The sequence below is a fragment of the Orussus abietinus genome, unplaced genomic scaffold (assembly GCF_000612105.2).
Source record: "Orussus abietinus isolate OABI.00-Male unplaced genomic scaffold, Oabi_2.0 scaffold178, whole genome shotgun sequence".
NCBI lineage: Eukaryota > Metazoa > Arthropoda > Insecta > Hymenoptera > Orussidae > Orussus > Orussus abietinus.
Window position 1 is genome coordinate 90,224 of NW_019394458.1, and position 12,481 is coordinate 102,704.

A 12,481-nucleotide genomic window follows, 5' to 3' on the forward strand; every position below is an offset into this window, starting at 1 on the left:
ATATTTAGTAGACATTTGTAATATTTGCAAATCTTTTACTTTAGAATATTGTCTCTATAATGTTTATGTAACAGTAGCTCCGTGTGTCTTCATAATATTTTTCTACCAGATATACAGAANAACTAAATATGACATTGAGATTTTCAACAAATGTTTCAAATATCTTCGAATGAAATCTACAAGAAATCTTAAAAATGCTGTCGCTTTAGTTATTTAGCAAAGATTACAAAGGAATATTTAGAAATTAATATATGCTACTACGGATGTGTTTCCGAAATATTTTTCACTTACAGATATGCAAAACATTTCATTGCATTTTAATATATGTGTTTTTTTAAATATTATCGGCCGAATACCTATATGAAATGAAGCGCTCCATACGTCATATTGGTAAAGTAACGATAAAGAGATCGATGTAACAATGTCAAAATTCCGTGGATTCGGGCTTTTTCATCCTCTAATGAACCAACGGCGCCATCTGTGTCGTTTAGCAGCAACTAAATTTTTGATCTAAAAACACGCGTTACCCACCGGACAAACTCTTGTTCGCAATTGTTGATGAAAGTATTTACCAGATTTTCCCATCTGACTCTGTAATATTCCATTTCTATGGTATTCTAACTTGTTAGATGTAGGTCCTGAAACTCTTCATCTCGATTCTAAGCTTTCAAAAAGCATAAAATATGAAAAACGTGCACGGACCACGCCACGTTGCTTCTAGTCCATGATAAATATATACATTTTTTATAAGAAATGAAATTTTATCAATTTCAGGGTCTACCCTAGGGCCTCCATTTTCTCGTGATAAAATCTAAAACAAATCGATACATCCAATTCGGAAAATGCTTTCACGAACGATTTGATCTTTCGGATACATACAAGGTGACACTTTCATATCACCTTAATGTGGTCATCCAATGAATGTTGCACTGCAATTAGTATGCCTATTTCATGTACCTTATGTCATAGGATTCATCTGTTTCTAACTCTCACATTGGCGACGTCGTCAATGCTTACACATTTCTTTCATAAAAGTGATTAAGGTACTTCATCATCCGTTCTTCGTGAATGCAGAGCAACGATGGAGTAACGTTAGCCGAATGCAGGGACAGAAGTGATCCCTAAAAAATGGGAAGTGAATTGTTTTCGGAAGTGCCGGTGTATTCCCCGGATATTCCTAAAATGTGGGAGTACCCGATAGATGTAGTCTCCGAAAGTTACGGGGACTTTGTCAGTGAAACAAGCAGAGGTGATTCGCTGGTAGAGACAGTGACGGGAATATTCAACGAAAGTGAGTACAAGGCTTCGACTCTGTACACAAAGGACGCCGAGGACCAAGAGGAGGTGGACGTCCTGAACAACTGGTGGGCCATGTTTGCCCTGGTGCTGGTCATCGGCACTGCGGCGGGGAACATCCTGGTGTGTCTTGCCATTGTCTGGGAGAGACGCCTGCAGAACGTTACCAATTACTTTCTCATGAGCCTCGCCATCACCGACTTGATGGTCGCCGTCTTGGTCATGCCTCTGGGCATCCTCACCTTAGTCAGGGGTAAGTAGATCGTCCGTCAAAGTCAATTGCTAATCCGCATGTGGGGATCCTTCCTGGGGCCAAGATACCGGAGGATGTCGGACACATTCGCGTTCTGCTTTTAGGAAACGACGTAATATGGTGCCTGGGTTTTCCTGAATTTGGTTGGTCGGGACGTAGGGGAGACCGAGGCAAATTGACCAACGTTTTCGGGATTGCTGAATTGTGAGGGGGATGCTGACAATTTTCGAACATGTACATCGAAATGTAGAGCATATATTCACGCGCAATAATTGCAGTCCAAGATTCTTTAATCTTTTGCAAATAATTAAAGAAAAGGTTATTAAGCACGCCGGCGCCGTTGGTCAACTTGCCCCGGGTACGGGGCCACGCCAAATTTGTACACAATTGAAAATAATAAGTTGCAAGATTAGAAATATTGTTTTCATTGTTAACGGTAACAAAATGTACGTTTATAAATATGCAACAATTAATCTTTTTGTACTTTATAATTAATATTTCTGATGCTTTAACTCTCTCTTACCACTTAATGACTTGCTTAAGCAATATAAAATGTTCTTACACTGATTAGTACTTGTTAAAATCACAAATGTGCCAGAAATGTTAAATTGGTACTAATCGGAAACTTTTAGGAGACCTACTAATCACAAAAAATTCACAAGATCTGGTCTTTGTCTGTATTGACGTATTTTTCATGTCGTCCCTGACCACATTGAATGAATTTTACCAGATTTCTTCCTGAAAATTCAAAGAATAAGATTCACCGCACATTAAACGGAATGTCTAATTGTTAGTTTCGTCCTCGCATCTCGTTTCCATTTTTCAGTGTTTTTTTACACACACATCTTTAGATTGTTATTTGAGTGTTTGCTTCGGCTCAGCTTTGGACTGTACATTAGACGTTTTAATGTATTTTTCAATAAATTTAGAGCACACCAAGCTTAGCTTATTATTATAAGCAAACTAATAAATAATTATTTGAAATATACTCAAAGCACAGACGATGACAGATGAACTAACAATTAGCGCGACTCCAAGAGCTTGTCGGGCAACTTGCCTTGCTTGTAAGTCAATTTGTCCCGCACGTCATTTTAACAATCAAAAGCATATTAACAAATGGTAAACAATTTTATTTAAAAATATATACACAGCGGTGCAAAGCTAAATAGATGCTCTTTTTATATGCCATATTTTTAAAATGATAAAAAACGATACACTGTACCAAAAAAGAGAGGATTGAGAACTGAAAAATTTACTTCACATCATAGTTTTTGTATTTTAATTTTTTTTATAAATAAACGTTGCTGCAATAAATTATGTTGAGTTCAGCAAATGCGTGGGACCGAATTAGGAATATATGATAAAATGAAGAACGATGTTAAGTAAAAATCAAAAACTGTATTAAACATTGGTCAATTTACCCCGTAAGACAACTTGCCCCTATATTATAGATCATGGCGTATTAGTTGAAAGTTTCTATTAGCGGAAATTCGAAAAATGGATGACTTTCAAGCTATTCAAACAATAATTGAGACATGGCGCAACTTCAGCCCATTATTGTACATCATCGGTCTAGGCAACTAATCTTTGCTCGGTCATGAATTGCTGGCAAAGATGTTAATAATTGCGCATTTATGTGTAATAGTTGGGTCACAACTAATGTCCAAGCACGGATCGTGGACAGTTACTATCCTCGAATCCAAACAGTTTGCAAATCCCGCACCTTGGCTGTCCTCAAAGATTTAATTAGATATGGAATGATAACAAAGTTTTTACTAGTTTTTACTACTAATCATCTGACACAGTTTTTCCATTATCCAGCCACTACTGGTTCATCACTCGTCGAAATTAATGTTATAATAAATTCAAAGTTTAGTTTTGTTCAAGATAAGTCTCACTTCAGAGGACATGAAACGCGTTAAGAAATTTAATTAACGTCGATAAAGTACAATTCATCTATACCCTTTTTGATGGGAATGCCGTTTTGAATACTCAAGTGGGAACATAAGCTGGCGCGTTCCATTACCGACATTTATATTTATGTCGGTTTTTTACAGTCTACGAAGAGAATTATACGAATTAAAGGATTCTATATGTCATTTCGGTAAAGTAATGATAAAAAGATCGATGTAAAACTGCCGAAATCCCATGAATTCATGACTGTTAAATTTTAACGAACAACGTCGCCATCTGTGACGTTTAGCTGCAATTAAATTTTTGCATTAAAAACACGCGTTAGCCGTAAGACAATCGTTGGCGAAAGTATTTACCACGTTTTCCCATCTGACTCTTGAATATTCCATTTCTACGGTATTCTAAATTGTTCGAGCTAGGTCCTGAAACTCTTCATTTTCGATTCTGCGCCTCCAAGAAGAGAAAAACATCGAAAACGTGCCCGGACTACGCCATGTCGCTTCTAGCCCATGATAAGTAAATCAATTTCGTATGAAAAATAAAATTTCATGAGTTTCAGGACCTACTTTAGGGTCTCTATATTCCCGTGGTAAAATTTGAAACGAATCGGTACCCACAATTCGGAGAATACTTTCTCCGACGATTTGACTTCTCAGATATACATACATAGGCTGACTCTTTCACATGCTCTTCATTTTGGGTACATTTCCTCTTCACGTGAGTAGCTGAATGAAGATATTATTTTGCAATTCTGTTTGCAAACGCAATCGGGATCCATACAACTGCCCGACAAATAAGCCGGGCAGAACACACTGTGAGAAGGGAAGAAGGCGACTGCGTCCGGTACCACACAAACGACGAGTCCACGTCCCTTCTAGATGCCTGCTTATCAAAATTAGTATTAATTCCTTTTCGTAACCAAGTAGTCAGTCCTATGTACAACTTCCGAACCCTTTGAGACAGGACACCCTTCGCGAACATTGTGCATTATAGTAATAAATTGTGACCAAGCCAAAAATGGGAAGCCGGAAAGAAGAAGCCAACCACCCCTCGCGATATAACAATAGGTTCGCGGGCGCACAAGCTGAAGGCGACTATTGTAAGCATAAGAGACCTTGCCTCCGTGGTACACACGATGTTTCCTGCAACAAAAGCGTGGTTTACGCGTCTTTTTGCACATACAAACGTGGGTACTTTATTGTCCTAGGACGTTTTGAGGCGCTCTTTGGTCCTGCTGCCGCTTCCTTCCGTTTGTCTACATCCTTCGCCGCAGAGAGGCCAACTTTAGGTACCGAAAACAGCCGCGAAAAGACGTTAAACCATGCTTGCCTTACATAAAGGTTCTTTTTCTCATTATCTGAATGTCAATGATCTGTTCCGTTTATCAGAGTTTATGTTGGTTTTTAACCAGTTAACTTCGTTCGACGTGTATACACGTCGGTAACCCGTAACGTTACAGGAAATTCCGCAGTTAAGGTGAAGTTAACCCCTTCACTTACAATATCGTGTGAGAGACGTGGTATATCAATCGGGCCAAACGTGAACAAAACGTGTGAGAGACGAGGTATGTCAATCGGGCCAAACGTAAACAAAACGTATGAGAGACGTGTGAGACTTCGAACGTTTGTCCAAACCGTGAAAGGACCCGATGTATGACCGACACTTTTGTTATTTATGCGCTATTGGAATTTAAATCGTAAGGCAAGGGGTTAAACTCCCCCAAAATCATTCGATTCGAATAAGACACCTTATTTTACGGATATTACATCGATCCGCCTGAAATGGTGACACATGACTCGTGAGCACCTAGGAATTATCCTGATACTTTCAAAATTTTGGTTTTTGAAAAAATTGTTGTAACTTAGACTAAAACGAAAATGACGTTGAGCTCACATATTTCGATCGATATACAATTATTAAAGGCTTTAATATGAGGAACGGAAGGGTCAGGACAATTGTATGACAATTTAGAACACTCTGGTAATCGAGAAACTCGCATTTTAACGGGATAAAGAGCAAAAAAAAGGGTCTTCGGCGCTGCTATGCTAAAACGATGGGAATATGAGGTCTCAGAGTGACAATTTAGTTGACACAGAAATCACAGATGGCGCAGGGGGTCCCTCTGCAGTCAATTAGGGCCTCAGAAACCATGACTGCAGGGGATTTCTGGAGTTTTACTCATCTCTCCTGGAGTTACCTTGTAAGAAGTTACCATCAAATCGAAGCATGTTGTACCTTTAAATCTTAAAAGGATATTTATTGCAAACATTCGACACGTATCTGGGCATCGCGACTTAAGTTAGGGATAAATCGATCATCCATCAATGTCAGGTACTAATCCACAAGGGAGATTCTCTTCCTCGGTTGGAAATCACGTGGGGCTCCGGATTTCCTCCTTGTGGGACACTAGAAGGCTAACGAGTAAAAAAATGTCGGAGAAAAGAGCAAGGGGAACGAGGATACTTTTACTGCACTAGAAAAGAGAATTGTTCATTACTCGGGCGGTCAGTTACTGTGGAAAACCTTCATTTAAGTTAAGTACCCCGTAATGTACTTTCTCTTTCGCTTACAATTACATGTAATGAAGTGGATTGTAAAACTACTAACGCGATATCCAGTACTTGGGGTTTACAGGGTATTCCAAAATGTGTAATAGTCCATCTCTAGGAGCACGGAATAATTTCTAAACATTTTTTCCTAATCTTTGCTAAATATCTCAAGCGACTGATTTTTAAAGATTTCTTGTCGATTTGATTCCAAGATATTTGAAATATTTCTTGAAAATCTCAATGACATATTTAGTTTCCATAATTTATAAACATATGGAGAAATTATATATTTTAACTCGTGAGCATAATAAAAATACATCTTTTACTTCACGACTATTATCGAACACTTCATTTGGTATCAAAAAACACGAGAAATTATTGTTATATTTTCGTTCCACTATTTCATTGTGGGAGCAAAACGTGCGATTTTGATTTTAGACATTTTTAAAACGTTTATAATGTATTCGGAAGATAATATTTAAAAATTACTTGTATTAAAATGAAACGAAATGTTTTGTATATCTGGGAGAAAAATATTATGTAAACACCCGGAGCTAATATTATATAAATATTATAGAGATAATATTCTAAAGTAAACGTTTTGCAATTGCTTCAAATGTCTGCAAAATATTTACAAAATTTTGGATATTCGTTAAATATATAGAAAATATACGAGAAATATTTTGTGCTACTAGGGTAAATGGAAGGGGCAGCGATATAATATCAACGTCGAGTGTCCGGAGGAAGTTAGACAGAGAGAGATCTTTTTCGTTTCTAAACTTTTTCGAAAGTACGCGAAGCGTGCAATAAAAGTCTTTTGATACACGAAGTTAAAGCGATACAGTGAATATTGCTTCAATATTTTCTACCCTTGCTCTGTAACAACTTCCGGAAACGCTCAGAGACCGAAGATGTCTCTCTAACCTCTTCCGGACATACTCTTCCTTCCATTGTCTCCGCCTCTTCTATAAACCATGTAGTTCTGACGATGTTTCATGATATGCGCATCTGGTAATTACGTCGTTATCGGGTTGGGTTTGAAGTTAAGGTGAAGTGAAATCCTCCAAGAACCTTTATCGTTGTCGGTAAAATCAGATCCTTCCGAGGGATTAAACATCTCAAATAGCGCGCCCCACTGAACACCAAACCTAACAATTACGTAACTTAAAACTAACAAACAATATACCGTTTGTTACAATATAATAATCTAACAGTTACGTAACTTAAAACTAACAAATAAAATAACGTTTGTTACAATATAATAACCTAACAGTTACGTAACTTAAAACTAACAATTAATATAACGTTTGTTACAATACAATAACCTAATAGTTGCGTCACTTAAAACCAACAAATAATATAACGTTTGTTACAATACAATAACCTAACAGTTGCGTCACTTAAAACTAACAAATAATATAACGTTTGTTACAATATAATAACCTAACAGTTGCGTAACTTAAAACTAACAATTAATATAACATTTGTTACAATACAATAACCTAACAGTTGCGTCACTTAAAACTAACAAATAATATAACGATTGTTACAATATAATAACCTAACAGTTGCGTAACTTAAAACTAACAAATAATATAACGTTTGTAAGAATATAATAACCAAACAGTTACATAACACACAACTAACTAGTTACAAGCCATTTGTTACAATGCAATAACTTAACAGTTATGTAACGTGAAGGTAACAGGTTACATAACATTTATTACTGTCCTGATATTACTGTATATATGAAGCACATATTTGTAACGAAATAGAACTGCATTGGTGGCTGTTATCTATTTTATTACATCGTTGCCATCGCCATTGTCATAATTCATCGTCAAATGTCATAAGATTAATATATGTCATGTTTTGTTTACTACTCGTATGAAAGAATGTGATTTTTATTCGTACGCGCAAATACATTATCAGTAATTGTTTGCTAGTCGAATGAAATCATAATAGTCTCTAAGTAAAATCAGATAGTTTACCATTACATAATTTCATTGAAAGTCCGATCTGTCATTTAATATCTAACTATTGCCAAGTACCAAAAAATAAAAAAATTATATCATTTTTGGATAAAATTGCGTGATTTTTTAAATTAAATATATGAAAAATTAACATTATTTTAAGGTAACTGAAATTATAACATTAATATGACATTAATATAACATGTTACATAACATGTTACCTTACTGAGTGGGAAATAATAACTAACATCTAACTTCCATGTTACTTTTATGCTACATAACATGTTAGTTTTGAAAACGTAACATTTACCCAACAGTGTTCACTGGAGCCATGTTCTTGGCGTTTGCATTTATACAGATAGTCGTCCTACCCTGAGAATTCTACAGAATGGCATATTTCATGTATTGTTTCAGTAAAATGATTATAAAGTGTTCGATGTAAAACTGAAAAAATTCCCTGGATTTGTGATTTTTAATAGTTTAAACGAGTGCAGGAGCATTTGTTGCATTCAATGGCGATTCAATTTGTCCCCGAGAACTTAAGGGGATCTGAAAGAGACGTCAAAGAGGTCTCGTTTATGAAACTTTTCTTCGAACTGCGTGTACCGAATCGTATCAAACTTTACACCTGTGAATATGTACGCTATGAGGAAGGTCCTGACACCCATGAATTTTCAATTTTCAACGAATTTGTTTATACATATTTCTGAAACTTTTTATACAAAATTAAATTTCATGCGTTTCAGGGCCTACATTAGGGCTTTCACATTCACGTTATAAAGTTTGAAACGATTTGGTACATTCAGGTCGTGGAAAAGTTTCATAAACAATAGACCTTTCGGATGCCACTTTCGCATCCCCTTAAGCACTACACGTACTACAATACATTCACCTTACACCGAGAGAAAAAGAGATGGTAAACTCAACAATTTGACATCGTTTGATTTACCATACATTATGTTACCACTTGAGTATCAAAAATGGCGTTACACCAAAAGGGTATAGACGAATTTTATTTTATCGCCGTGAATTAAATTTCATGGCGCATTTCATATCACCTTAATATGAGGCCTCTCTAGGTGGATTTAACTAGAAGTGCTCGACCTTGTAATTTTCCCTAAGAGGTGAGAACGAGAAGAACTTTTCTCGTCGAGGATCGGACGATCCAGCCGACCGTAATCCGCGCGGAATCCCAGTCGAGAAATTGCTATTAAATTGAAATTAAATTCTGCGATGTGTATTCACCGAAGAGCTGTTCACTTGGAAATTAGTGAAAACGTCTTCCTTCTTTCCGAGCCGGTTGCCTTTGATCCCATATTACAAACAACGATGCGTTTCGATATCAAGTGTCGTTCGTTCTTAAAATCCTGAGAACTTGTTGGTGATCTCAAACGATTTCCAGCGATTTCTGCTTGTAATTTTCAGCAGACTTCAACAGGATTTCAAGTGTTAAGGTGGAGTGAAACACGTCGAGGAACTTGATCGACGTCGATAAAGAAGATTTTTCTAAATGCCTACGTTGCCGACGTTCGTTCTTATATTGACAGCTGGGTTGAATTATATTGGATATTGTACCAAATAGCATACTCCACCTGTCGTTTTCGTATAATAAATATCAAAAAATCGAAGTAAAATCACCAGAAATCCCCTAGATTCATGCTTTCTGGGGCCCTAATGGACTGCAGAGGGATCCCCTGCGCCATCTGTGATTTCCAGGTCAATTAAATTTTCACTCCGAGACCTCGTATTCCCATCGTTTTAGCATAGAAACGCATACAATTCTTTTTTTGCCTTTATCCCGTTCAAATGCGAGTTTATCGATTACCAGAGTGTTCTAAATTGTTGTAAAATTGTCCTGACTCTGTCGTTTCTCATATCAGAGCCTTCGATAATTGTATGTTGATCGAAATATGAGAGCTCGACGCCATTTTGGTTCTGGTCTGGGCTGAGTTAAAAAATTCTTTTGAAAAATCCAAATTTTGAATGTGTCAAGACAATTCTTAGATTATCAGGAGTGACGTGTCAAAGTTTCGGACAGTTTGGTCTAATACCCTTAAAAAACAGTGTTGTATTCGAATCGACTGATTTGAAGGGGGTTTCACTTCACCTTAAGGTGATCGTTCCTTCACTTTAAGGTGCTTGATCGACGTCGGTGAAAAAGATTTTTCTAAATACCTACGTTGCCGATGTTTGTTTTTATATTGACAGCTGGGTCGAATTATATTGGGTATTGTACTAAATAGCACACTCCACTTGTCGTTTTCATACAATAATTGTAAAGAACTCGACGTAAAACTCCAGAAATCCGGATTCATGGTTTCTGAGGTCCTAATTTACTGCAGAGGGACTCCCTGCGCCATCTATGATTTCCGTGTCAACTAAATTTTCACTCCGAGACCTCGTATTATCATCCTATTAGCATAGCAGCGCATAAGACACTTGTTTGTCTTTATCCCATACAAATGCGAGTTTCTTGATTACCAGTGTTCTAAATTGTACAGTTGTCCTGGCACTTTCGTTTCTCATACTAGTCTTCAATAATTAGATATCGTTCGAAATATGAGAGCTCGACGCCTTTTTGGATTTGATTTAGGCTGTCAATTTTTTTTTTCGAAAATCCAATTTTTAAAAGTGTCAGGATAGTTTTTAGGTGTTCACGAGTCATGTAGCAAAGTTTCGGAGGGTTCGATCTAATACCCTAGTTGCATAGAATAATTTCTAAATATTTCTTTGTAATCTTCGCTAAATATCTCAAGCGACAGATTTTTAAAGATTTCTTGTAGATTTGATTCCAAGATATTTGAAAAATTTCTTGAAAATCTCAATGACATATTTAGTTTCCATAATTTATAAACATATGGAGAAATTATATATTTTAACTCGTGAGCATAATAAAAATACATTTTTTACTTCATGACTATTATCGGACACTTCATTTGGTATCAAAAAACATGAGAAATTATTGTAATATTTTCGTTCCGCTATTTCATTATGGGAGCAAAACGTGTGATTTTGATTTTAAATATTTTTACAACGTTTATAATGTATTCGGCAGATAATCGACATTTCCGCAATATGTGACACTGTTTTTTGGTGCATCCCCTGCAGAAACGAAATTGGACGCGCAACTTGTGACCCTGTATGTACGCGTCCAGCAATTGAAGCGAGCTCCATCCTTGTTTTCGCTCAAACTAGAAAAGCGTAATAGAGAAAGAGGGGTCCAATGGTTTAATAAAGTCTAACTTTGTTGGATTTTAGTTTCAACGCAGATACTCGAGTACATCCTATGAAATGAAATTGCACTTTCTCTTTCCAGAGATAGAATTTTTTTTTTAATTATGTCCTACACATGCTCCCCCCTCTTTTCAGAATAGGCTAATACAAGTAAATTGTATCAGAGTGGAATAATCATAATAAATAACACGGATGATTTTAATAAGAAATTATTGTTCACGCAGGAATCAAAATAAATGTTATATAACATTTTGATTTTATTCTTCTATGATAAATAATTTCTTATTCAAGTCAACGTATCTTTAGTAGCACAAAATATTTGTCCTATATTTTCTGTGTATTTAACGAATATCGTACATTTTGTAAATATTTAGCAGACATTTGAAATATTTGTAAAACGTTTACTTTTGAATATTATCTTTATAATATTTGTATAATATTAGCTCCTCGTGTTTTCATAATATTTCTCTAACTGATGTACAAAACAAGTATTTCTTAAATATTATCTGTCGAATACATTAGAAACGTTTTAAAATATCTAAAATCAAAATCGCATCTTATGCTCCCATAATGAAATTGCGGAACGAAAATATTACAAAAATCTCTCGTGTTTTTTGATACCAAATGTAGTGTCCGATAATAGTCGTGAAGTAAAAAATGTATTTTTATTATGTTCACAAGTTAAAAAATATAATTCCTCTATATGTGTATAAATTTCTTTCCGCTATTTCATGATGGAAGTAAAACTTGTGATTTTGATTTTAAATACTTATTAAACGTTTATTATACTTTCGGCAGATAATATTTAAGAACTACTTATATTAAAGTGAAACGAAATGTTTTCAATATCTATAAGACAAATATTATGAAAGTAATATTCTAAAATACATGTTTTGCGACTATTTGAAATGTCTGCTAAATATTTACAAAATGTATGATGTTCGTTAAATATACAGAAAATATAAGAGAAATATTTTGTGCTACGAGGGATGGAAACGTATTATAGAAATGTTTACATAAATGGAAATCCATACTTGCTGTTCTTTCCTGAGGAGACTTCGTCAAAACTTGGAAGGGGCCAGAAATAGTACACCTCTCGTTTCTATTTTTGACACTGACCCCATCAGTCTACTGTTTGGTCATACAACTTTAGCTATCCTATATTCCACTTTCGACATGTCGAAGTATTGATCTCTCGACGAAGATTTCCCTTCTGCTCGAAGGACTTAAGGTGAAGTGAAACACGTCGAGGAACTTGATCG

At 35.8% G+C, this 12,481-nt stretch overlaps 1 protein-coding gene across 1 annotated transcript in view; it reads left to right on the forward strand.

The window, feature by feature from the left end:
* Positions 1-1,128: 1,128 nt before the first annotated feature.
* Positions 1,129-12,481, forward strand: part of LOC105697795 (5-hydroxytryptamine receptor 2A-like) — a gene marked incomplete at its 3' end in the record, with an annotated part of 93,958 nt that continues 82,605 nt past the window's right edge. Inside the window, exon 1 of the mRNA XM_023432445.1 lies at positions 1,129-1,549. Within this exon, the coding sequence (XP_023288213.1) occupies positions 1,129-1,549 (421 nt within the window). The remainder of the gene's footprint in view (positions 1,550-12,481) is intronic.